The following is a 21,528-nucleotide window of genomic DNA, read 5'->3' as shown; positions in this document are numbered from 1 at the left end:
GCGAAGGGGAGGGTGGGGGTCAGATACAATGGGAGCATCTTTGATTACATGGCCCAGTTCTAGTTTCCGTCCACTCTGCTCCTTCCTCACACAAATAGACTAACCTATGGAGGGAGGCACAACAGCAGCTGCCATTGGCCTTGTGCAAGTGTGATAGCCCATTGCACTTCCGTTTCCTCCACTGTCACATGGAGTTGTTGTGAGGATTAAGTGAAGTTCAGTTGTAAAGTTCGAGGCACGGTGTCTGGGATGTAGTAAGCCCCCAGCAATACATGTTAGCTGTTATGTGGCAAGCCCAGTGGTAGGTATTTTGCAGAGAGTCCTTTTAATCCTCACAACAGTCCTGCAACATCGATCTTATTAGCTCCATCTGAAGAGATGGAGGCACAGAGGTGAAGCCACATGTCCAAGGTGAGCCAGTAGCGAAGGAGCCAGAACCACACCAGGTCGGCCTGGCTACAAAGCCTGTGCCATCGCTGTGGTTTCCAGAGTAAACAGTGTAGGAGCAGGCATCTCTGTGTCAGTGGGCCCAGAGCCATCAGGCTAAACAACTCCCCGCTCCACGCAGCCCAGGGTAATTCATATCCACCGAGTAAACAGACCATTCCGGGCAAGAGTTCCCTTGTGTCAACTTGCCTATTCTAGGAATTCTCAATATATACACTGGAGCCCAACCAAAAATTCAGTGTGAGGCTGGTCTTTCTTGAGATCCCTCCCAAGGGGCTTAGCTAATGATAAACCGAAAGGACCTTCCGATGAGGTGGTTTCACTCATAGGACTCTCCCTTGACATCTCCCAAGAGGTGCCTTTTCAATGGCTCTGACGTACCTCAGCCCCAAGTCTCCAGGGAGTTAAAGAGGCACAGGTAGTCCACTTTATGGGCTCCCTGCTTTGACACCCCCTCCCCTTCTCCCCCTGGCCTGAATTATATGTCCTCTGTGCTCTCATAGCACCCTGTGCTGATGCCCTTGCCTTGCTTCCCACCCAATTGAGCACAGAACGCTATGTCCTGCTCGCCTGCAGTCCCAGAAATTATCACACTTTTCAAAACAACCACAGTAACCACAGCGTTGTGATAGTTAACATCTACTGGGCACTTACCATGTGCAGTTGGAAGCAGGTACTGTTGTGATCCTCACTTTCAAAGCAAGGAAACTGAAGCTCAAAGAAGTGCTTTTGCTTCCATAGTCACAAAACCATAAGTAGTGGAGCTGGATCTGAACCCAGGCAGCTTGATTCTGGATCCATGCTTTCAACCAGGACTCTGTGATGTTACTCAATTAATTAAGTAGATGCTTAATTAATTGATATTTGTAAGTGGAAACACATGTGGGTGTACTTGCTGTATTTTGAGAATTATGACATGACCCGTGACGTACTTAAATCTGTGCAGTAATGAGCTGTGTTATAGTTGAGCTCCTCTATACTTCCTGCTTCTGTCCTGCCACTCTCTATCTCTGCACGCTTCCTCAGGGGAGGTGGTTAGAGCCATGCTTGTGACATGGCCTAGATGAGAATGCGAGTTCTGGCTCTCCCATTGATGAGCATCACTTCTGTGGGCACGATAGTTATCCTTTCTTAGCGTCGTTTTCCTCAACTGGAAATGGGAATACTAACGGTGCCTACCTCTTACAGTAAACTTAAAGGAATAACATAAAGGGAATAGTATGTCACCATTTTGGAACATGGTCATTCAACATACATGAGCAGGTTTAGTTATTGTTACCACTGTTGTCACAAATGGTTGTTTTTAAAACTTTATTATCGAGAGCACTACTTCCTGTCAGTGGACCAGGAGCTCCGAGCCAGGGCGGGGCATAGTAAGTGGCACGCTTCAGTCTAAGTCACCCAACTCGGACAGTGTTTTCACCCATGAATTCCAGAGGCTACAAAGCATTCCAGATCGAACGGAGTCTTCATCCAGTACCCAAATCTTTGTCCTGTCGGGTACACTGAGGTTCCAGCAGCCTGGGCAGAGAAGGGAACCGGATGTCCATGGTCTGCACCAGCCATCTGCTGCGTGGTGGCCGCACAAGTGGAGGGGACAGCTGTGTAACAAAGGCCTAATACCGAACATCTAGCAAGAGTTGCCATTTATTGCCCTAACCAGTTTGACTCAGTGGCTAGAGCATCGGCCTGCAGACTGAAGGGTCCCAGGTTCGATTCCAGTCAAGGGCGTGTACCATGGTTGCAGGCACATACCATTTGCAACAGCATGGATGGAACTGGAGAGCATTATGCTAAGTGAAATAAGCCAGTCGGAGAAAGATAAATATCACATGATCTCATTCATATGTGGGATGTAATGATCAACATAATTTGATGAACAAGAATAGATCGATCTAGAAACAAATGGGGGGGGTGGTTAGAGAGCAACCAAAGGACTTATATGCATGCATGTTAGCATAACCAATGGACACAGACATTGTGTCCATTGAATAACCTATGTTTAGTTTATTAGGGGCTGTGGGGGCTTGCCCGGGGTGGGAATGGCTGTGGGGCGGGGGGGGGGGGGAGGTCAATTGGGGAAAAAGGAGACATATGTAAAACTTTAAACAATAAAAGAAAAAGAGTTGCCATTTATTGTACAGTTGGTAATGATGGTAGAAAGTCATTTATTCATTCAACAACATTTACTGGGCCAGGCAGTATTCTAGGCTCAGGGAATCAATAATGACCCAAGCAGATAAAGTGTTAGATATTTAGGTTCTTTCGTACTTTGTATGCATTATCGCCATCCACAGAGTCGGCACAGCACTGCCATGTAGTGTTATCCTTCCCATTTGATGATGAGGGAGCTGAGGCTCTGAGAGGTCAGATACTGCACCTCGGAGCTGCCAAGGGATGAGCCTGGGATGTGAATCCAGTTCTTCCTGATGCCAGAGTCCACTCTTGAGCACAATGTGATACTGCGGAAGAAGGGAAGAGCGAGTGCTGGAGCGTGCTTGTGTGTGCGTGCGTGCGTGCATGTGTGTGTGTGTATGCGTGCGTGTGTGTGTGTGTGTGTGTGTGTGTGTGTGCGCGCGCGCGCACGCGCACGCACGCTGGGAGGTGGTATCTGTTAATTTAGAAATGTAAACAGCTGTCGTCGTGACACGGCGATGATTGTGATCATCGATTTGCAAACTACAAGAAGCCCTGGTTGTGGCTTCTAGTCTTGGGCTCAGTCTACCATTTCACGGCTTCTGGTCAAAATCAGTGTGTCCTTGGCTGCCTCCAGCAGAGAGAAGAACTCTTAGGCTGATGTTGATAAGCAGGTAGAAGCTCTGAATGTGGTTCATTCCCAGGCCTGCCTGCTGAGGAACTGCTGGGTGCCAGTGGGCATGGTGCCCATTGAGAGGATGGCCACGCCCAGGGAGCTGGGGCACCAATGTTAGGGGCTGTGCACAGAAGAGTGAAGTGCCCTGGTCCCAGGGCTGCTCAGGGTGTAGATGGTGCGGCCCAGAGCCTGTTCCCCATGGACTGGGAAGGAAGTTTCAGAGGCAGCATTTCAAATGCCACTGAAGTGGGGAAAGGGGGTGGCTGGACATTGCAATGGAGCAAAAAGAGCCCAAGAGGAGTGTTCTGTTCTGGGCGGGGTCTCTGGGGCCTCATTTTGTTTCCAGCGGATGCTACTGTTTCTAAGCAGCATGGCCATTACTTAGCTTCCGGGGCTGCTCACTCCTTCCGTCAGTCCCGAGGCTGTCCCGTTGCACACTGACCCCATTGACATAGCTCACAATGCGGGCCGTGCAGGCCAGCAGGAAGCTCATGGCCATGGGACATGAGAGGACTGGGATTCTGGCCCTGGCCCCGCCCCAGCAGTGGGGGCATCTGGGACAAGTGCCTTCGCTCCTGGGCTTTCCTTTTCTTGCCCTTAAAGCGAAAGGGGTGCAACTGGATGGTGATGTTTCCTATGATCTCTTCCGGCTCTAAGACTGTGTGTTTGTTACCTGGGTATCTGCAGCCTTAAAGCGTCCTTTTCATCCTCGTGTCCTGCTGTCACATTTGCTGCTCCTTAAGCACAGCGTTTTTCCTATTGCTTCAGTGCCCAACAGCTAGTCCTCACTGTTGGTAACCATTGTTAAGTTAATGTGTGACTATTGCAGGAAATCGTGAAGGAATGAAGCCCCTGTCACATGTGGTATCTCTTGCAGGCGTTGGTTCCCTGTGTTCCAGTGTGGTTGACAGGAGGACTGAGATAACAGTGTGGGCACATAAAGTCAATTCCTAACCATTGCTGCTGCTGCTGCTTACTGACATGCTGCTTTCTAAAACTATGGGATAGTGTGCATAGGACTTGGAACCACTTTTTCTCAATAACGGGGATTGTTTTCCTCATGTTTCTAATATTCACTCATTTTAATGGTGGCATCCTGTCCCAGGATAGGGCTCACGGTAGTTTATTCAACCAACCCCTTAGTCTTACACATTCAGCCCAATCAAGCTTTTCCATATGATAAACAACATATCTAACCATTCTAACTTATTTGAAAAATAAAATGTATTGCTTTGCCACAGGAAAAATGTTTTCACTACATGATTCTGATCCCGTGACACCATCGGCCCTGCCCGCGTCGGGGAGAGGAAAGCCCTTTCCCCAAACCCAAAGCAATGCCCTTTTCTTTCCTGAACTGAAGAAGGGGAACATGTGGGGCCAGGTCCTGTGGGAAGAGGAACCAGCCAGAGAAGGGAGGCCCGGCTGGGAGCGCCCTTCTGTTGTCTGGCCTCAGACCAAGAGCTTTGGCTTCTGGACCCCGGCTTATTTTTCTGTGAATGAGAATATTAGTGCTGTTGTTAGTGTCGCCTGCCCTGGTTTGGAAGATGGAAACGGGGGAGGTTGTAAGCATAACATGGAATCGTAGGTAAAGAGTTAATTTGCAGCCTTAGAGGAAATGTACAGAAGTGAGTTACTGGGAACGTGGGGTCCCTGGTTCGTCTCTGGAACTGAGTGTGTGTAGAGCTAACAGTGCTGGCTGAGAAAGCCTTTACCTCACACACCACAGCTATTAAGAGGGAGCAGAGGCGGTAACTCGACCCTCTACTCTTTCCATGCTTCTTGTTTTTAATCGTTGCCAGATGTAGGCTGGCAGTGAGCCCAGAGGGGAACACTTTTTCTGATAGATGTAGTTTTGTTTCTGTCTCCCTTCTAGACAAAGAATTCTTGAAGGAAAAGGAGAAGTTAGAAATGGAGTTAGCAGCAGTGAGGACTGCAAGCGAGGACCACCGGAGACACATTGAAATCCTGGACCAGGCTCTGAGCAATGCGCAGGCCAGGGTCATCAAGCTGGAAGAGGAGGTGAGACGGGGTGGGAGGATTGGCGGGCGGGGTGGGGGGGGGCAAAGCCCTGAGGGCCTCCATTTCCATTTTCTAACCAAGCACCTTCAACTAGAGCCAACTGCAAGGAGTTGAGTTGGGATGGAGGGAAAGGGGGGAATGTAGGAGATCTCCCAAATAAAAATTAATAAAAGCAGACTTGATCCAACCCAGAGCCAGGCAAAGTATGAACGGCACACATGAATACCATCAGCAGAGAGCTCACCCTCAGCCTGCAGCCCCGCCTGCAGCCCGCTGGTTGGCATGTGTTCAGGGCTAGACATAAGTGGGAGGACTGGAAACCACTGGTTCTGTACAGAAAACAGACTAACAATTTTTCAAAAAAGAGTTCAATTACTCTGTCTTTGGACTCCTGATAGCATTGAGAAAGGCAAAAGTCCTCCGTGGGGTGGAGCAGGGGTGGCTTTCAAACAAGCCTGTCTCCAGTTTTCAGAAGTGGGCTCGGCCTGCAATGACTCCCCCACCCCCCAGATCCAGGAAAGTGTGATCCCACGTAAGCATTGTGGATTAGTAGTTTCTGATGAGATTAACCCTTTAGATTGTTTTGTGAGGTAGACTTTTCCTTTACTCCTGGCTGTGGAGGTAGAATGTCCCCTTCTGAGGTCTGAGTGAGGGGATGCAGGCTGTAGACAGTGTCAGAAAAGGAGACGAGGTCTGGCCGGGTAAGCAGGAGCCCTGTGGACAGTAGGAGCCCCCAGTCCGGAGGACGCATGGCCTGGATGGTCTACGCAGACTGCTTTGCTTGGTGCCCGACATGCAGAAAACAGTGCCGTGATTGGTTCAGCTGTTGCTGCTGCTGTTGAAAATAAAAAGCTATTCCTTCAGAAACATCTCCTGATGCCAGGTCACTCAGTGTCTCAGCAAACATCAAGGTTAAAGCAGCTGAAGGGGAAGACTGTTAAGTCTCCCAGGGTCTTGTCCATGAGAAACCTTTTCAACCCTGTAAGTCCGGTGTAGAAACCGTGTGAATGCTAGCATGAGCCATCCCAGGCAGCAGCCTCACTGCATCTTCCCTGTCACCACGAAGGAACTCATCAGGTAGGAAAGCATGTGCCCAGAAAGTGACCTCCGCCCCTGAAGGACAGGGTGTCTGCTTTGAGGCGAGGACCCTTACTATCGTTATAACTGAAATCACTTATTGAGGCTCCTTCTCCGTGTGAGGAACAAAGGAAAGTTATACATTTTTAATCTTTTTTTTAATTTCTATCAAAGTGAAAGCTGTGAAGTCCTTGGAGACAGGTTCTTTCTGATCACTATTGTGGATCTTTTCTTGTCATTATATCCATATAAGGTATTTGATTGTGTGCAGCCTCTCTGAATGTCTGTGTCTGGCTCCCAGACACACTCCTTGTTCTTATTAAGGTTCCTTCTGAAGGGCCTTATTCAGTCCAGATGGCTCCTGTGTGTGCTTCCCATCACTCCCCAGGATGGTGAGGAGCTGGGACTCTCGGGCCAGACCACAATGATCGAGCTTCGTGACCCAGGACGGATGTATCAGCTCTGTGACCTTGAACAGTCATGTGACCTCTTCCGTCCTCAGTTTCCTCATCCCTTAAACAGAGATAATAAAGGAGTGTGCCTTTTACTGTTATTGGGAGGATTAAGTGAGATACTATATATGAAGCACAAAGCTTGCATGGTGGTGCTTTAAAAATGTTGGCTGAATATGATTATCGTTATTATCAGCCATCTTCATCATCATATACTCCTTGCGAGGCTTAAGGTTGCTGCAAAGGTAAATGAAAGAGAGCCATGCCTTCGAGAATCTTGCAGTTGATTAGGGTTACTAATTCATTCACTTAACAAGTGTTTATTGAGTACCTGCTGGATGCCAGGTGCTGTTCCGGGCATTGGGGACACACAGTGTGCACTCTGCCCAACAGGGATCAAAGGTCTTCTAGAACCTACACACTTAGAAAATTGGTAAGTGGTATATGAATGGTACTCACAAAATATTTGATCAGATGAGTCATCTATAACAAGAACCTGCAGTTAGTAGGACCTCACATGCCTATTAAATCAAATCAAGCAATCAAAGGCACAATGAATTAAAGAGCCATATGAAAATTGATCCCAAGAGCAGGTGTAAAAAAAGGCTGTACAGTTGCTGTTTTGCCAAGCCGGTGTGTCTCAGTGGTTGAGCATCAACCTATGAACCAGGAGGTCATGGTTCAATTCCCAGTAAGGGCACATGCCCGGGTTGCGGGCTCTATCCTCAGTAGGGGGTATGTAGGAGGCAGCCAATCAATAATCCTCTCATCGTTGATGTTTCTATCTCTACTCTCCCTTCCTCTCTGAAATCAATAAAAATATAATTTAAAAAATAATAATAAAGTTGCTGTTCTTGCCACTACCCTTGAAAGATCAGAAGTACCTCCATTTTATTCCAGTGGCTCTGGCTAGCATACAGGCTCAGCTCAGGGCAGTGCAGCCTGCTAAGTCAGACCCCCTCACAGCAGCTCTACATCCCAGCATGTTCCCCCGCGCCAGTGCAGCTGTGGGTTAAACCCAGGATCTGAGTCACCTGCAAGGCATTTGCACGCCCAGATGCAGAATGGCAGGAAGTGGCATCTGGCCTCCCCACTCAGGACCAGATAATAAGTGCCTCGACCTGATTTTTGACACCAGCTACTTCCCAGAAAGTTAGAAATGTGCCTGGGATTCATGGTCACGGCCCAAACGTGTCGCTGGAAGAAAACAAAGTCTGAGGGTAAGAACTTGAAATTGTTAATTGGGATTCTCAGTCCATACTGGACGTGACGTTTCCAACGGTCATTTTGACCTTAATTTCCATCTCCTCCGTGGTTGTTGGGTGTTCATGCCCTTCTGGCCTCTTCAGGGCTGTCAGCTACTCTGTAAAGGCTCAAACCTTTAGGAGAAAGTTACTCCACCATTACCTAGAATGAGAAATTTTAATCTTTGTTCAGACATACACATGGGCACACGTGCATATAAACACACACACAATTATTCTCTATTATAATAGTAATTCATAATTATTATGGAAAATTTGAAAAATCCGGAGGAGAATAAAGAAGATGAGAAATGTCTATTCAGCCATACAGATAAACACGGTTAGTGCTTTTATTTTTATTTTTTTATTGATTTCTTATCCTCACCTGAGGATATTTTTTCCATTGAGAAGGGGAGAGAGAGAGAGAAAGAGAATGTCAATGTGAGAGAGACATCGATTTGTTGCTCCTGCACTCCCCCCAACTGGGGTCGGGATCAAACCCACAACTGAGTTACACGCCCTTGATCAGAAGTCGGTCCGCGGGCCGGTGCTCTAACCAGTGAGCCAAACTGACCGGGCTGGTTAGTGCTTTTAAGTATTTCCTTTCTGTCTTGTTGTCTTCATAGATGGATAGACAGAGTTGTGATAATGTTGTATATAATTTTTTATTCTGGATTTTTCAGTTAACATTGTAGAGTAAGCATTTCCTCATCACATTAAAAACTCTTAACCCCATTTCCAATGCCAGCAAATGCTATAATTACTAAGCAGTAACCAAGGATTGCGCTCAGAGCTGTACCAATAACTGAAGGCAGGGGCCCCAGTAGGGTCTTCGATTCCAAGCATCCCAGCCGTGTGAGGTACACCTGGTGGCCGTGTCTAACCCCTTTCTGTGCCAGCTCACGGCAGTGGGAGGAGTAGGGGGGCACATGCACTGGTAGTTGAAGCCTGGTCTCCCTCCACACCGGTGCTGAGAACCGCCAGTCCGATCCTGGGTTCCTTTTCTCCCTCCGCTCAGCTACGAGAGAAGCAAGCCTACGTGGAGAAGGTGGAGAAGCTGCAGCAGGCGCTGACCCAGCTGCAGTCCGCATGTGAGAAGCGGGAGCAGATGGAGCGGAGACTTCGGACCTGGCTGGAGCGAGAGCTGGACGCCCTGAGGACCCAGCAGGTGCGTGGCCGGGGGCGGGGCTGACAGACGGCAGGATGCACACGAGGCTCCGCTCTCGGCACTGGGGGGGCCGGGGTCAAGGAGAGCTCCCTGTCCTAGGGAGCCAGCACAGCGGCCAGGGGAGGACGGGGAGTCCACTCACTCGAGTGATGTCCTCACAGAAGGTGGCTGGGCATTGGGGAATGTGGCTTTAGACGGCTTCCCAGAGGCGGACATTTGAGTTGGACTTTGAAAGATGAGTTTTCGGGGCGTTCTGAGTAGAACATCAGAAGTAGAGGAAGGATATGTCAAGGAGAGAGGCAGTTCGGGGCAGCAGGGTGTAGCCCAGTGCGGCGCTGGAGGGATGAGGCAGCCATGGAAGGCGTGTGGTCCAGGTGAGGGACTGGGCTTTGTCCTGTGACAACAGAGCCAACGATGGTAGTTTTTCAGCTGGAGAGGAATGTCGTGCACAGGGCTGGGGAAGGAGTGCTCTGGTGGTGTCAGGGGTGTCTTGGGGGGCAGATGGCGACGGGGAGGAAGCCGGCCTGAGGGCTGTTGGTGTCATCGCGGGGAGTGGCAGTGGGAATCCAGGGGGAGCGGGCAGAGCGGGAGATTAGAAGGACTGACCATCAGTGCATGTCCGAGGTAAAGGAGAGGAAGGCGTTCAGGACGATCCCTGGAGTGTAATATTGGCCGTAAGCTCCTGCTCCTCTGCCTCGTTTCATCCTGGCAGCAGCAGTTAGCCTAACTCAGCTATAAATAAGCTCAAGTAAAACGCCCCAGCCGGGCTCCGTGTGCCTCGGCTAGGGGACGAGCCTGCAGGACGGCCCTGTGGCTGGACTGGGAGCCTCCCAGGCCGTCAGACTCCTGGCTCCAGCGAGCGCCTGGCCATGCGCCGTTGGCCAGTGCGGTGGGCAAAGCCCTCTGCAGCGATGAAGGGTGCGCCCTCAGTCGGGAACCAGGGGAATGCAAGACGGCTCCGTGGGATTACCTACTGGACGGGGCACAGTGGCTGTGGGTGAAAGACTTGGAAACACTTGAAAGAGCACACGCGGGCCGGCCCCGCCCTCTCTCATGGCCGGCGCCCACGTTTCCCGGGCGTGTGTACTTGGCGGGCGGAGGAGGTGTCGGTGAGATCGCCCAGAACATTAAGGAACCCACCCGGCCGCCCACCACCTTGGCTAAGTTGGTGGCTCGTAAGGAAGGGTGAGTCTGTCTCTGGACTGCTGCCCCGTCCTCCCTGGGCCGTCTTCCCTGGCCTGTGGGCCACCCTCCAGCTGTTCCCCCTGTGCAGTTACTGAGGTCTGAACCTTCTCCCTGGAGGGCCGGCTTCTCGGAAGCTGGCACCGCGCTGGCACCGGTGAGCCGCACGAACCGTTGGCTGGCAAAACGGGCAAAACTCAGCGCTGCAGAGAATGTTTGTTTCCAGTTCCTGTGTCCCCAGCCCCTAGGGTTAGGTAACTTATCCTGGGACCTTCTATTTTGAATGCTATAAAGCCAGACTCAACCCCATTATCCTTGCTGTGTACCAAGGAGAAATGTGAGGTGAGAATGATTTGAAAAATATCCCTTGCCACAGAGGACTGTTCACAGTGTGCACGCTCAGAGCCATGCACCCTCACGCCCATTGCTTTCTCAGACGGGCAGACACGAGTCCCTGCCATGCCAGAGGCTGCTGGCAGTTCTGGGAGTACCTGGGGGAGGGGGAGGGGAGACAGAGGTTTCATGATGAGGCTCTCCAGGAAAATTACTTGGCTTGCATTTTGGATCTAGTCTGGGGGGCTGACAGCAGACTCCCTGCTGGTTATGGCTGACATGAGACCAAAAAGAGGGGAGATGATCTATATAGAGCTAAACAGAACTTTGTTTACCTCGGCATCTCTTTAAAAATAATATCAGTTTCTTTTCATGAGCGTGTTGATCCATCTCTTATGATATTAGTTTCCTTGTTGTTTTACTTCCTCATTAAAAAGATGAGTATTATTTTTTTAATTTTTCCTTGAATACTTCTGTATTCTATCATTTTGTCAGTGAGCATACATCTATATATATATATACAAGGCGAAGTTGACTCACGCATGCGCGATACATATAAAGCTCTTGCTGGCGCCAATCGCATGCGTGTGTTTCCATCTATCATTGTCAATCATGAATTTGGTTGACACTTCTATTATAAAGGACAAATAGCGATATTAAAATAGTTCTTCTAATTAATTTCCTTTCCATGTGCACGAATCTGTGCACCCGGACACTAGTTATTCTATAACCAAAAAAGGTAAAAATTTTATTACACATAAATTCACCCCAAAACCTTGAGTTTCTAGTTAGTTCCATGTGGAATCTATATAATAAAAGCCTAAGCGACTGTTATGGTGGAATGACCAGAACAACCAGTCACTATGATGCGCACTGACCACCAGAGGGCAGACGCTCAATGCAGGAGCTGACCCTCGTGGTCAGTGCACTCCCACAGGAGGAACACTGCTCAGCCAGAAGCCGAGCTCATGGCTGGCAAGCACAGTGGTGGTGGTGGGAGCCTCTCCTGCCTCTGCAGAGTGCTAAGGAGCAGCGAGCCAAGCGGTAAGGAACGAGGGATCCTGGACTGCAAGAGGGATGTCCCCCAAGGCATCCCAGACTTCGAGAGGGTGCATGCCAGACTGAGGGACTCCCTCCCTAGTATACTAGGGCCTCTAGTATACTACAAAGTTTGGTCAGACTCCTGCCTGGAGCCCATGGACGGTGTGGTGAGTGCAGGCCTGCTGGCTCTCAGCGGGGATGCCTGAAGTCCACTCTAGTCCACTCCCGTGCCTGAGGTCCCCCAAGAAACTCAGCCTTTCTAGGAAAGGCCACCCAGGGGCCTTGCTGATCAGCTTCCTCCTCATTCACTCTGCAGCAGCTCCTGCATATGCTTGCCTGGATGTAACCAGCCCACTGGCACCCCGCTCCTCACTCCTGAGCTGCAGAGGCATTTATCTGACCTTTGTAGGAAGGTCACACTGAGGTCACATGGTAGCAGAGCTCCTGGTCATATCCCCCCTCAACAAAGCCACTCCCCATAGGGTGTTATTCTGAAGGGACCGTTGGAGAGAGTAGCTCAGAGAACTTATTAAATCAAGACCCACACAAGGGCTCTCTGCCCTTAGACTGATGCCGGGACACAGCCGAACTTCTCCACCCACATCCTTAACAGCACAAAGCCCCCACATGAGCCGCGGTTAATCTTGAGAGGTGCCTGGAACCTTCCCGACAGTGGGTAGACTGGAGGTAACAGAGCAACATGGAGTCAATTGATTCACAGGATGACTCCAGGGTTAGACTGACTAAGGTGGGTGACCCCTGCCTGCTCCTCCTACTAGGAAAGTGCCCTTGGGTGAGTGAGCTGTCTGAGCCTCAACTTCCTTGTCTTTAAAATGGGGCCAATACGTATGCTGACCTTACACGTATAACCTCAGATAAGAAAATCCGCACAGTGCCCGGCACTGAGCAACTCATTGAGAAAGAATAGCTATCGTTGTTTTACCATCATGACCTTCAGAGTATGTGCAAGGCCCGGGCATCCTGGCACCCTCTCCCACATCCCTCCCTTACTCCAGCTCTTCCAGTCCCACTGGAAAAGGTGACAGAAATGTGTTCACTGTGGTATTCCCAGCACATGGTGTACTAGTACGTGCTCAGTAAATATTTGTTGATCAACTGAATGGGCAGCAGAAGCTGGCCTGCCTAACCGTCGGCCCATTGTCCTGGCCGGCATGCTTGCCTGTTAGATTGTGCTATGCTTGAGTGTTGAAACTCATGCTTTTATTTAATAAGTCTTAATGGCCTGAATTAGGTGCTCTGTGAAGACTCATGTGAGCTCAAAATGAATAAACCAGCTGAGATGGGAACCTTAGGATTCAGAGAGAACCTGACCAGCGTGGAGGCAGCTGAGTGAGGCTGTGGGATCTTTTTCTTGGACCGTTTCTGAGAACAAGGGAGCTCTTGTGTTGCCGGACCCGATGTCCTCCTGCCTGAGGCCAGGGGCTGGCTCCGGAGTCCGTGACTTCCTGTGCAGGTGGATGAGGACAGGTGCATGCCTTCGCTCTGCTCCTGATTAAATGTTAGTCCCTGGCAAGATCCTAGAATAGTTGGTATTTGTAGCTTTAAAAAATTGAACACAATCATACGGTTTACAAAAGCCTGTGGGCCCATTGCTCTTCTTTCTCTGGTAGGATGAGCCTCCATCAGGGCGGCTCGAGCTTGTGTGTGGTTCAGAGTGCCTCTCTCACCTTGCAGCCAGCTCTGCATTTGCAGTGTGTGACCCCTGGGTAAACTGGAGGGGACATGGAATAGCTGGGATGAAGTCATTGTCCCTGAAGTCAGAACCTCCTCAAACCCCATCGTCCTCCAAGCCGTGCTGCTTAGAGGAAATAGGATGCCTGAGTTAAAAGGGAAAAAAATCTGAAACGTGAATATTCTCCTCTGTGAGCATCCAGCTAAGACATCCGCTTTATTCCTTGTCTTACAGACCCCGGTGACAAGAACGGGCTGAGCTTGCATCACAGACTTTCTGGCAGCTCCTTACTTTGTTTAGCCCTTTAAAGTTTATTAAATGCTCTCATGTGCATTATCTTGTTTGACTCCCAGGCTTCTAAGTGGGGCAGGTATTCATTTGTTTCCCAGACGAGAGCTCTGCAGCCGGGAGAGCACGCGTGTCAGGGCTTCTCGCTCCCAGTTCCTGGGCCTCTCCATTTTATCTCCCAGCCTCGGGGAAGACAGACACCTGGAATCACTTCTGAGAGCGCGGGAGAAAGTGCCCAGACCAGGAGGCTCTTGCTTTTGGTATAAATGAGCTGCAGGACGTTGGACAAGCCACTTCTTGTCATGCAGAGCCGTATGGACCGACAGACGTGGGTTTGAATCCTGACCCTGCTGTCGCCCAGAGACATGGAACAGTTCATCTAGCCTCTCTGAAGCTTAGTTTTCTCCTCTGTAAAATTGGGATAATATTGTCTATTTATACGATAAAGTTACATGACAATTCATTGAGGCAGGAATTTGGTAGGTGAGGTAGCCTGGTGTTAGGATCTGCGAAGGTTGGTCATCCCTCCTGGAGAGGGAGCGAGAGTGGGATGGTAAGGTGTGCGAACGCGCTGCGGCTCTGGGTGAACTCTGTGCTCCACCCAGGCAACTGCAGACACGGTTCACGTGGTCTGCGTTATAGCCCCCGTTTCGCATCAAGATGTTCTCTCTCTGCTTCTCTAGAAACATGGAAACGGCCCGCCAGCCAGCATGCTGGAATACAATGCCCCGGCCCTCATGGAACTTGTGAGGGAGAAGGAGGAGCGGATCCTGGCGCTGGAGGCCGACATGACCAAGTGGGAGCAGAAGTATCTGGAAGAGAGCACCATCCGGCACTTTGCCATGAACGCCGCAGCCACCGCCGCAGCTGAGAGGTGAGGCCAGCCTGGGGTCCCACGGGGCTTCACTCCCCTAGGTAAAGTGCATTCACACAGCGGGATACTATTAGGTCTTTTTTTTTTTTAAATACATACAGAGGAAGGGAGAGGGATAGAGAGTTAGAAACATCGATGAGAGAGAAACATCGATCAGCTGCCTCCTGCACACCCCCTACTGGAGATGTGCCCTCAACCAAGGTACTTGCCCTTGACCAGAATCGAACCTGGGACCCTTCAGTCCGCAGGCCGACACTCTATCCACTGAGCCAAACCGCCCAGGGCTACTATTCGGTCTTCAAGTGTGATGTTGGGAGAGTTTATTTCAACAGCGGGTGTGTGACAGGGGCCGGACAAGAAGAAGAATTCATTCTCCTAACAGCCCTGAAAGGAGGCACTGTTATTACCCTCGTTGGCAGGTGAAGAAATGGGGCTAGGGAGGTGCGGCGGTTTATTCCGAGTCGCACTGCTCGTCAGTGGTGGGGCCACGCGGGAAGAGAGACCTGTCTGCCTTCAAGCCTGATTCCACTTGGCTGGCAGTTGTTTTCTGCCGCCGTCTGTTATGACCTCTGTTGCCTTCTTTCCTTTCTGTAGTGCACAACCTTATTCTTCTTTCAAAATTGGCTCAAAATGTTCAATAATTGACAGAAAAATTCTGTGAAACTCCTGCTGTCTGGGTGAGCAGGTAGCTCCTTGATCGCCGCGCTCACCTGCACGCGTGATCGCCCGCGCCGCTGGGGCGGCCGAGCATCTCCCCATCCTCTCTCTCTCTCACTGCCGCTCCCTCACCCCGCCTCCCACCACTTTGCCCTTTGCCAATAAGTTACATTTCATTCGGAGTTGTTTGGAATTCACTAAAATTTAGGATTAGTCTAGTTCAGTGGTCGGCAAACTCAGTCAACAGAGCCAAATATCAACAGTGCAACGATTGAAATTTATTTTTAGAGCCAAATTTTTTAAACTTAAACTATATAGGTAGGTACATTGTTATTAACTTAATTAGGGCACTCCTAAGGTTTAGGAAGAACCACACTCAAGGGGCCAAAGCGCTGCATGTGGCTCGCGAGCCGCTGTTTGCCGACCACGGGTGTAGTTGGAAGCCATCCTCAAGTTTCAAAAGTGCATCCATAATATTGGGCTGGTCAGCCCCACGTTTCTTTGGGATGTGTTATTTCTTCTCTACTGAAGAAGAGGAGGCCCATTGGGGCAGAGGGGGTCCTTCGTAAGCCGCCCATGGGCTCTCGTGTTCATCCTCACGTAGAGGAGACCCGCCAGCAGTACGCTCACCTGATGCCTCCAGGACTGGGCGGAGGGCAGTGCCACCCATGGGGGCATCGATGCCTCCGCTGGGCGCCACGGCACACTCGCGTCTGGGGAGACCTGCGGATTCACGGGGGACATGGCCACTTGGGAATCAGTTCCTAGTGCCCGAGTGTTGTTCATGCAGGTCTGTGCTCTGAGGGGAAACAGCCCACAGAACCCCATCCAAGCGAGCCCCCGGGGGTGGGGATGGACGTTTGAGACGTCTGCTGTGTCGAAGCTGCGGTCGTGATGCTAGAGGGGACGGGGTTGCAGCCCCCAGTTCAGTCTTTGGACCATCTGGGTGGGAACATTGACGCTCTTGGAAGTATTTCTTGATGGTTACACAATTGGGATGTTTTTCTTTTCAGCTTTTTGCTCTGTAAGGTGATTAGTATATCACCTCTCTACCCTGTGGAAGAGAACAAACCATCCTAGAGTTACAAAGGGGCTTGGCTTCTTTGCCAGCTTTGGTCTGGGGCATGGCTCTCGGTGATGCCCTGTGGTTTTTAATGGCAAGAGCATGGCATAGGGAGGCGGGACCCCGCATGCAAGGCTTCCCCAGCTCTGGCTGCCTACAGACGTGCGATTCTGCAAAAGCCTTTGCGAGCTGGACTCATTGGTTGATTCTTGCATATACCCTGATTGGGGATCAAACCCGCAACCTGAGTGTATCGGGATGATACTCTGACCAACTGAGCCACCCGGCCAGGGCACAGTGATCCTATTCTTAGCAGCCATCGTTAACTAGGAGCGATCAAATTGCCGAAACCAGCGGCAGGAAGAGTTCTCTTTGGCCAGTTGTTTTCCATAAGACAGCCCGTGTCTGTCCCTCCCGTCTTCCACCGTGCGCTGCACTCTCCAAGGACAGGGTGTCTTGTGTGTCTTCATCTCTCGGCGGTGCTGCTGGCGTGGCTGTCACGCCGAGTGGACCTGAGTCCCGGGCAGGGGCCCATGCAAGGAGAAGCGAGCTAGAAAGCAAGCAGGATGGAGCTTTCAGCGTGAGCCTCTCTGTCCAAGAGGACCAGTATCCGCTTTAAGTATTTACTGAGTCCCCATTTACTGTGAAATACTGAAATAGCTGCTGTGTGGGTAAGGAGCAGCCATAAAACTTCAACTCCGATTGAGAAAGTCAGAAAGGATAAGTGTGAACGAGAGACCCTATGAACTATAATAATAGTACCCACGTGTCAGCAGGTGCAGCGTCCATAGTCATAGCGTGATCCACGGTGGTGCTGGTAGAGGGCAGGGAATTGTTACTGTGGGATTTTGTTTTGTTTTCCTTAGATACTGTCTTCATTCCACCAAGCTGAGGGAGGGAATGGGCCAGGATCCAGGAGGGAAAGCGGGGGGAGGAGTGTGTGGAGAGAGATGTTTAGTGCGGTGGCCTCTCACGCCTCTCAGTGAGCGTTCGCATCACCCTCCATGTGTCCTGTGTTGCCAGGGACACCACGATCATCAACCACTCGCGGAACGGCAGCTACGGCGAGGCCTCGCTGGAGGCCCACATCTGGCAGGAGGAGGAGGAGGTGGTGCAGGCCGCCAGGAGGTGTCAGGACATGGAGTACACGTAAGGACAGCCGCGTGCGCGGCCGTGACACTGCGCTCCACCCTGGCCACGCACCTCACGACCCCCGGGCCCGCGTTTGGGCTCACACTCCAGCCCCAGCCCCTGCTCTGAACAGCTGGCAGGTGCGGCAAGTTACTCTCCAAGTTTGAAAAGAGCTCGAGTGTTTTCTGATTCTCATTTTTGGCCTTGGTGGGGAAAATTAACTTCTCCCAGAAAACCTGTTCATCTTCTGTCTTTCTGAGAAAATAGGGAAACTGACCTCCGTGGAAGGCTGGCCCTGAATGAGGCTTCCTGCTGCTCTCCCACCCACAGCCAGGGACCCAGGCCCTCTGAGCGGGCCTCTGAGCCGCTGCTGGGAGGCCACACCTTTCTCACCTATGTCCTCAGGTTCCCAGCAAGTCCCAGGGGCTCCCCAGGGGCCAGAGGAGGTGCACCCCTCTGATCTACTACCAAAGATCCAGCTTATACACTTTGCAGATAGGAAATGTTTGAAGACTTTACTGCGCTTCATTCTCCATCCTGAATTCTAATTCAAGTCCCTGGGCAACCTGAAAAACGTTTCGTGTTTTCCTAGCCAAATGGAGTGTGATTGTGACTTGTTTTGTTTTGTTTTGTTATTCAGCATTAAAAATCTCCATGCCAAGATCATCGAGAGGGATGCCATGATTAAGGTCCTTCAGCAGCGATCCCGCAAAGACGCCGGGAAGGCGGACTCCTCAAGCCTGCGGCCCGCCCGCTCCGTCCCTTCCATTGCTGCGGCCACCGGGACACACTCCCGCCAGACCTCTCTGACCAGCAGCCAGTTAGCGGAGGAGAAGAAGGAAGAGAGGACCTGGAAGGGGAGCATAGGTGAGCCCCACGACTCCATCCGGCTGGGGTCTAGGGTCTGGAAGGCAAGAGCTATACACCAGCTCTGAGAGGCAACCTCATCTGGTGGAAAAAGTCCTGACACTTTTGTAGTGTCTGGCTTCTGCCCCTCATGGGACACAGAACTGTCGCTGAGTATTCCCAAGTCTCAGTTTACTCATCTGTGAAATGGGGAGGATAACCAATCATACTTTGGCTGTGAACGCTGAATGAGCGATGTGGAGGCAGTGGCTATACCACCAGATTGGCTGTTGGCCATGGGTTGACTCATGTACTTATCATCACGGTTGAAAGTGGAAGTGCCCGACCCTCACAGCATAAAATGGAAAAGCCCATAGACATCAGGCCTCTGAACTTGGCTCTGCCCCTGACCACTTGTCAGACTGCTCTGCCTCCGCTTCTGCGCCTGGAAAAGCAGGGCAGTGCCTGTCCTGTTGCTCCTGGGCCGTGGGGAGAGCGAAGTGAGATAACCGGGCAGAGGCACTTCGGAGGAAGTGTGCGAGCGTGAGAGGCTGGTGGTTGTGGTGCTGGTTGCATGGTTGTTACACGGGCAGAGTTTTGAGAATTCTGCAGATGTGGTGTTAGCCACGAATGGGTTTCCTGGGGCGAGGGCCAGCCTGTCGACGGCTCGCTGGGTCTGGAGAGGAAGCAGGCAGCATTCCCAGACACATGTGCTCCCCCCGGCTCCCCCTGCCGCACTCTGGCAGCTGCAGGGTCTGGCCTCCTTTGATGCATTTCCCTGGGTCAGTGTGTTTTCTTTATCTGTGGAGTCGAGAGCCAGTTTTTGTCAGCACAGAACCCCAGAGGAGCCTGGCTGCTTCGTGCCAGAAGGGATAAGAGCTTCCAGTATGAACCTGCCAGGGTCGGGGGATCAAGGCTCCCAGCCAGAATCTCCGAGTGAAGTGCCTCCACAGGTGGCCTCAGCAGCCCCTGCGCTCGGGGACAGCACTTCAAAGACGATGCGGGTGGACAGCAGCTGGGATCATCAAAGGCGCCCCCCCTCCCCTTCCCCCCCCCACAGGACACTTAGCTCCCCACACAGTTAGGGAGCCCGAGAGTTGGTACCCAGGCCCGTTTGCCCAGGTCCGTTTGCAACATGCAGCCAGACGGGCGTTTCTCTGGTCTCTGTGCCTGTGTCCCTGGCATCTGCAGGGCTACACCAGGCCTGGGAGAGGACCCCGTCTGCAGGAAGAATTGCTGTGTTCTCTGCACTGTGTTCCTCCCATTATTGCCATTGTCATTGGTGTCCACGCGTCACAAAACCAGAGAGGCTCTCTGAGAGGCAGGGCAGAAGCAGCAGACACGGCCTCTGCACAGTCCCCACGCTGCTTCCACCATCTCTTGCCCAACGGGCCCTGGAAGGGGGTGGGGGTGACAGTGTACGCCCTGCTGATGGCGAGGGCTCCGGGTGAGATGACTGGCCAGTGACCTACTTCCATGAGATCATCCCTGTCAGCCTGCAGCTGGTTAGGAGGGAAGAACACAGGTTGGGGTAGAGCTGGGCACAGCTGGGCTTGAATCCCATTTCTGCGCCTTCTTAGCTGTGAGATGCTCACTTCTCCGCCGTTTCCATGTCCGGAAAGCAGAGGCTAACACGGGGCCTACCTCAGCGCTGCTGTGACGTACGAAGGGAGGTGACGTGTGCGAAGTCCCCGGCCTCTCCGAGTGTGGCCGGTGGACCAGCATCACCGGCCTCGCCTGGGAGCTTGTTAGAGAAGCAGCCTCAGGCCCCACCCGCTGAATGGAATCCTCTGTTAACAACACATCCAAGCCACCAAGAGGCACGTTCCGTTGGAGGACGCAGCCGGGCGCACCGAGCTGCTCTGTGTTTCTGTGAATGGCACCTCCGACAGCCCTGGGGAGGACACTGTATGAATCGCTGGCTGGTTCGGCCGCGTGAACAAGCAGTTGACTGTGCTGACCGCATTTTCTATAGGCTAGTGTTCGGAGTGCTGGCACGTTTCTGAATGTGTGCCGTGTTTCATTATTTAAATAAAAACGGAGCTGTCCTGCCCGGCGCTGCAGGGAGACGTTGAGGAGGAGGGAAAGCACTGCCCACCGTGCCTGCCTGTTCCCTCCAGCGCTTCCTCGCTCCTGCCCCCAGCCTGCCTACCCCGGGCCCCCGCGAGAAGCGGCCGAGTGGCTCTTCCCAGGGCCCGGCTGGTTTCCTGCTTCTCGGGGCCGTGGCTCTCAGCTGCTGGGTCTCCTGGGTGTCGGCCTGACCTGGAAACAAGGTTGTATTTGACCCCGGTGCTGCGGGAGACCATCCAGTGCCAAGACGGGTGGAACTGTGGGCCGTTGAGAAGCACAGCAGGCCAGTGGGGCCATGCCTAGGACTCCGTTTTTCTAAAGCACACAACCACGACTCGAGGCCAGCCCTCCCCGGCCTGCGTGAGGCGGAGCAAGCATCAACTTGCTCCAGACAGCCTTACAGAATCCCCCACCCTCGACACTGGCTACTGGGTATCTCATGCCACTTTAGAGTCATTTTATCCTACTGTTTATCATATTAGGTTATAATCAGTTTGCTTTGCAACTCCTTAAAAACAACTATACATTTTTGGGGAGGGGACTAGGTCTTTTCCGTTGTTTAATTTCCTCAGTGCTTCTCAACTGGTCAGGCACAGAGTCAGTGCTTATAAGTGCCTTTGGTGAGTCCTGAGTCAAGAAGAAAATGATCCCCGAGAGGAGGGATTTGGTTTGTATTAAAGAACAGCATTGAAAACCTATCCTTCCGTCCTCAGGGCTGCTGCTGGGGAAGGAGCACCACGAGCACGCCTCCACCCCCGCGCTGCCCGCCCCGCCCGCCACAGCACCGGCCCCAACAGTGTCCGCCACGTCGGCCGGCAGCGCCCACGCCAAGACGGGCAGCAAAGACAGCAGCACCCAGACGGACAAGAGCACCGAACTCTTCTGGCCCAACATGGCCTCCTTGCCCACCCGCGGCCGGCTGAGTGTGACCCCTTCCAACAGCCCGGTCCTGAAACACCCAGCGGCCAAGGGGACCGCAGAGAAACTGGGTAAGATGTTCTGAGGTGTTACGCTGTAGGGAAACACCCTGGGGCTCCCTGGCCTGAGAGAGGGAGCCTTTGTTGAGCTGGGGAGGGGGCAGCTCTCACTCTGTGGGTGTTTTTTATGATTATGGTTACCCCAATACAGCTA

The 21,528-nt window shown here is 51.9% G+C and overlaps 1 protein-coding gene across 5 annotated transcripts in view; it reads left to right on the top strand.

The window, feature by feature from the left end:
• Positions 1–21,528, top strand: part of AMOTL1 (angiomotin like 1) — a 147,463-nt gene that overhangs the window by 119,228 nt on the left and 6,707 nt on the right. For 4 of the 5 annotated variants that reach the window (XM_059708111.1, XM_059708113.1, XM_059708116.1 and 1 more), the window contains 6 exons: positions 5,133–5,278; positions 9,070–9,219; positions 14,440–14,630; positions 17,374–17,499; positions 18,122–18,348; positions 21,111–21,386. In XM_059708111.1, coding sequence (XP_059564094.1) covers positions 5,133–5,278; positions 9,070–9,219; positions 14,440–14,630; positions 17,374–17,499; positions 18,122–18,348; positions 21,111–21,386 — 1,116 coding nt within the window. The remainder of the gene's footprint in view (positions 1–5,132; positions 5,279–9,069; positions 9,220–14,439; positions 14,631–17,373; positions 17,500–18,121; positions 18,349–21,110; positions 21,387–21,528) is intronic. The other variant, XM_059708115.1, reaches the window with a different exon arrangement.

This window comes from Myotis daubentonii, chromosome 9, assembly GCF_963259705.1.
Source record: "Myotis daubentonii chromosome 9, mMyoDau2.1, whole genome shotgun sequence".
Taxonomy (NCBI): Eukaryota; Metazoa; Chordata; class Mammalia; order Chiroptera; family Vespertilionidae; genus Myotis; species Myotis daubentonii.
The sequence above is the reverse complement of the archived record's forward strand: the minus strand, read 5'-3'. Positions and strand labels throughout refer to the sequence as shown.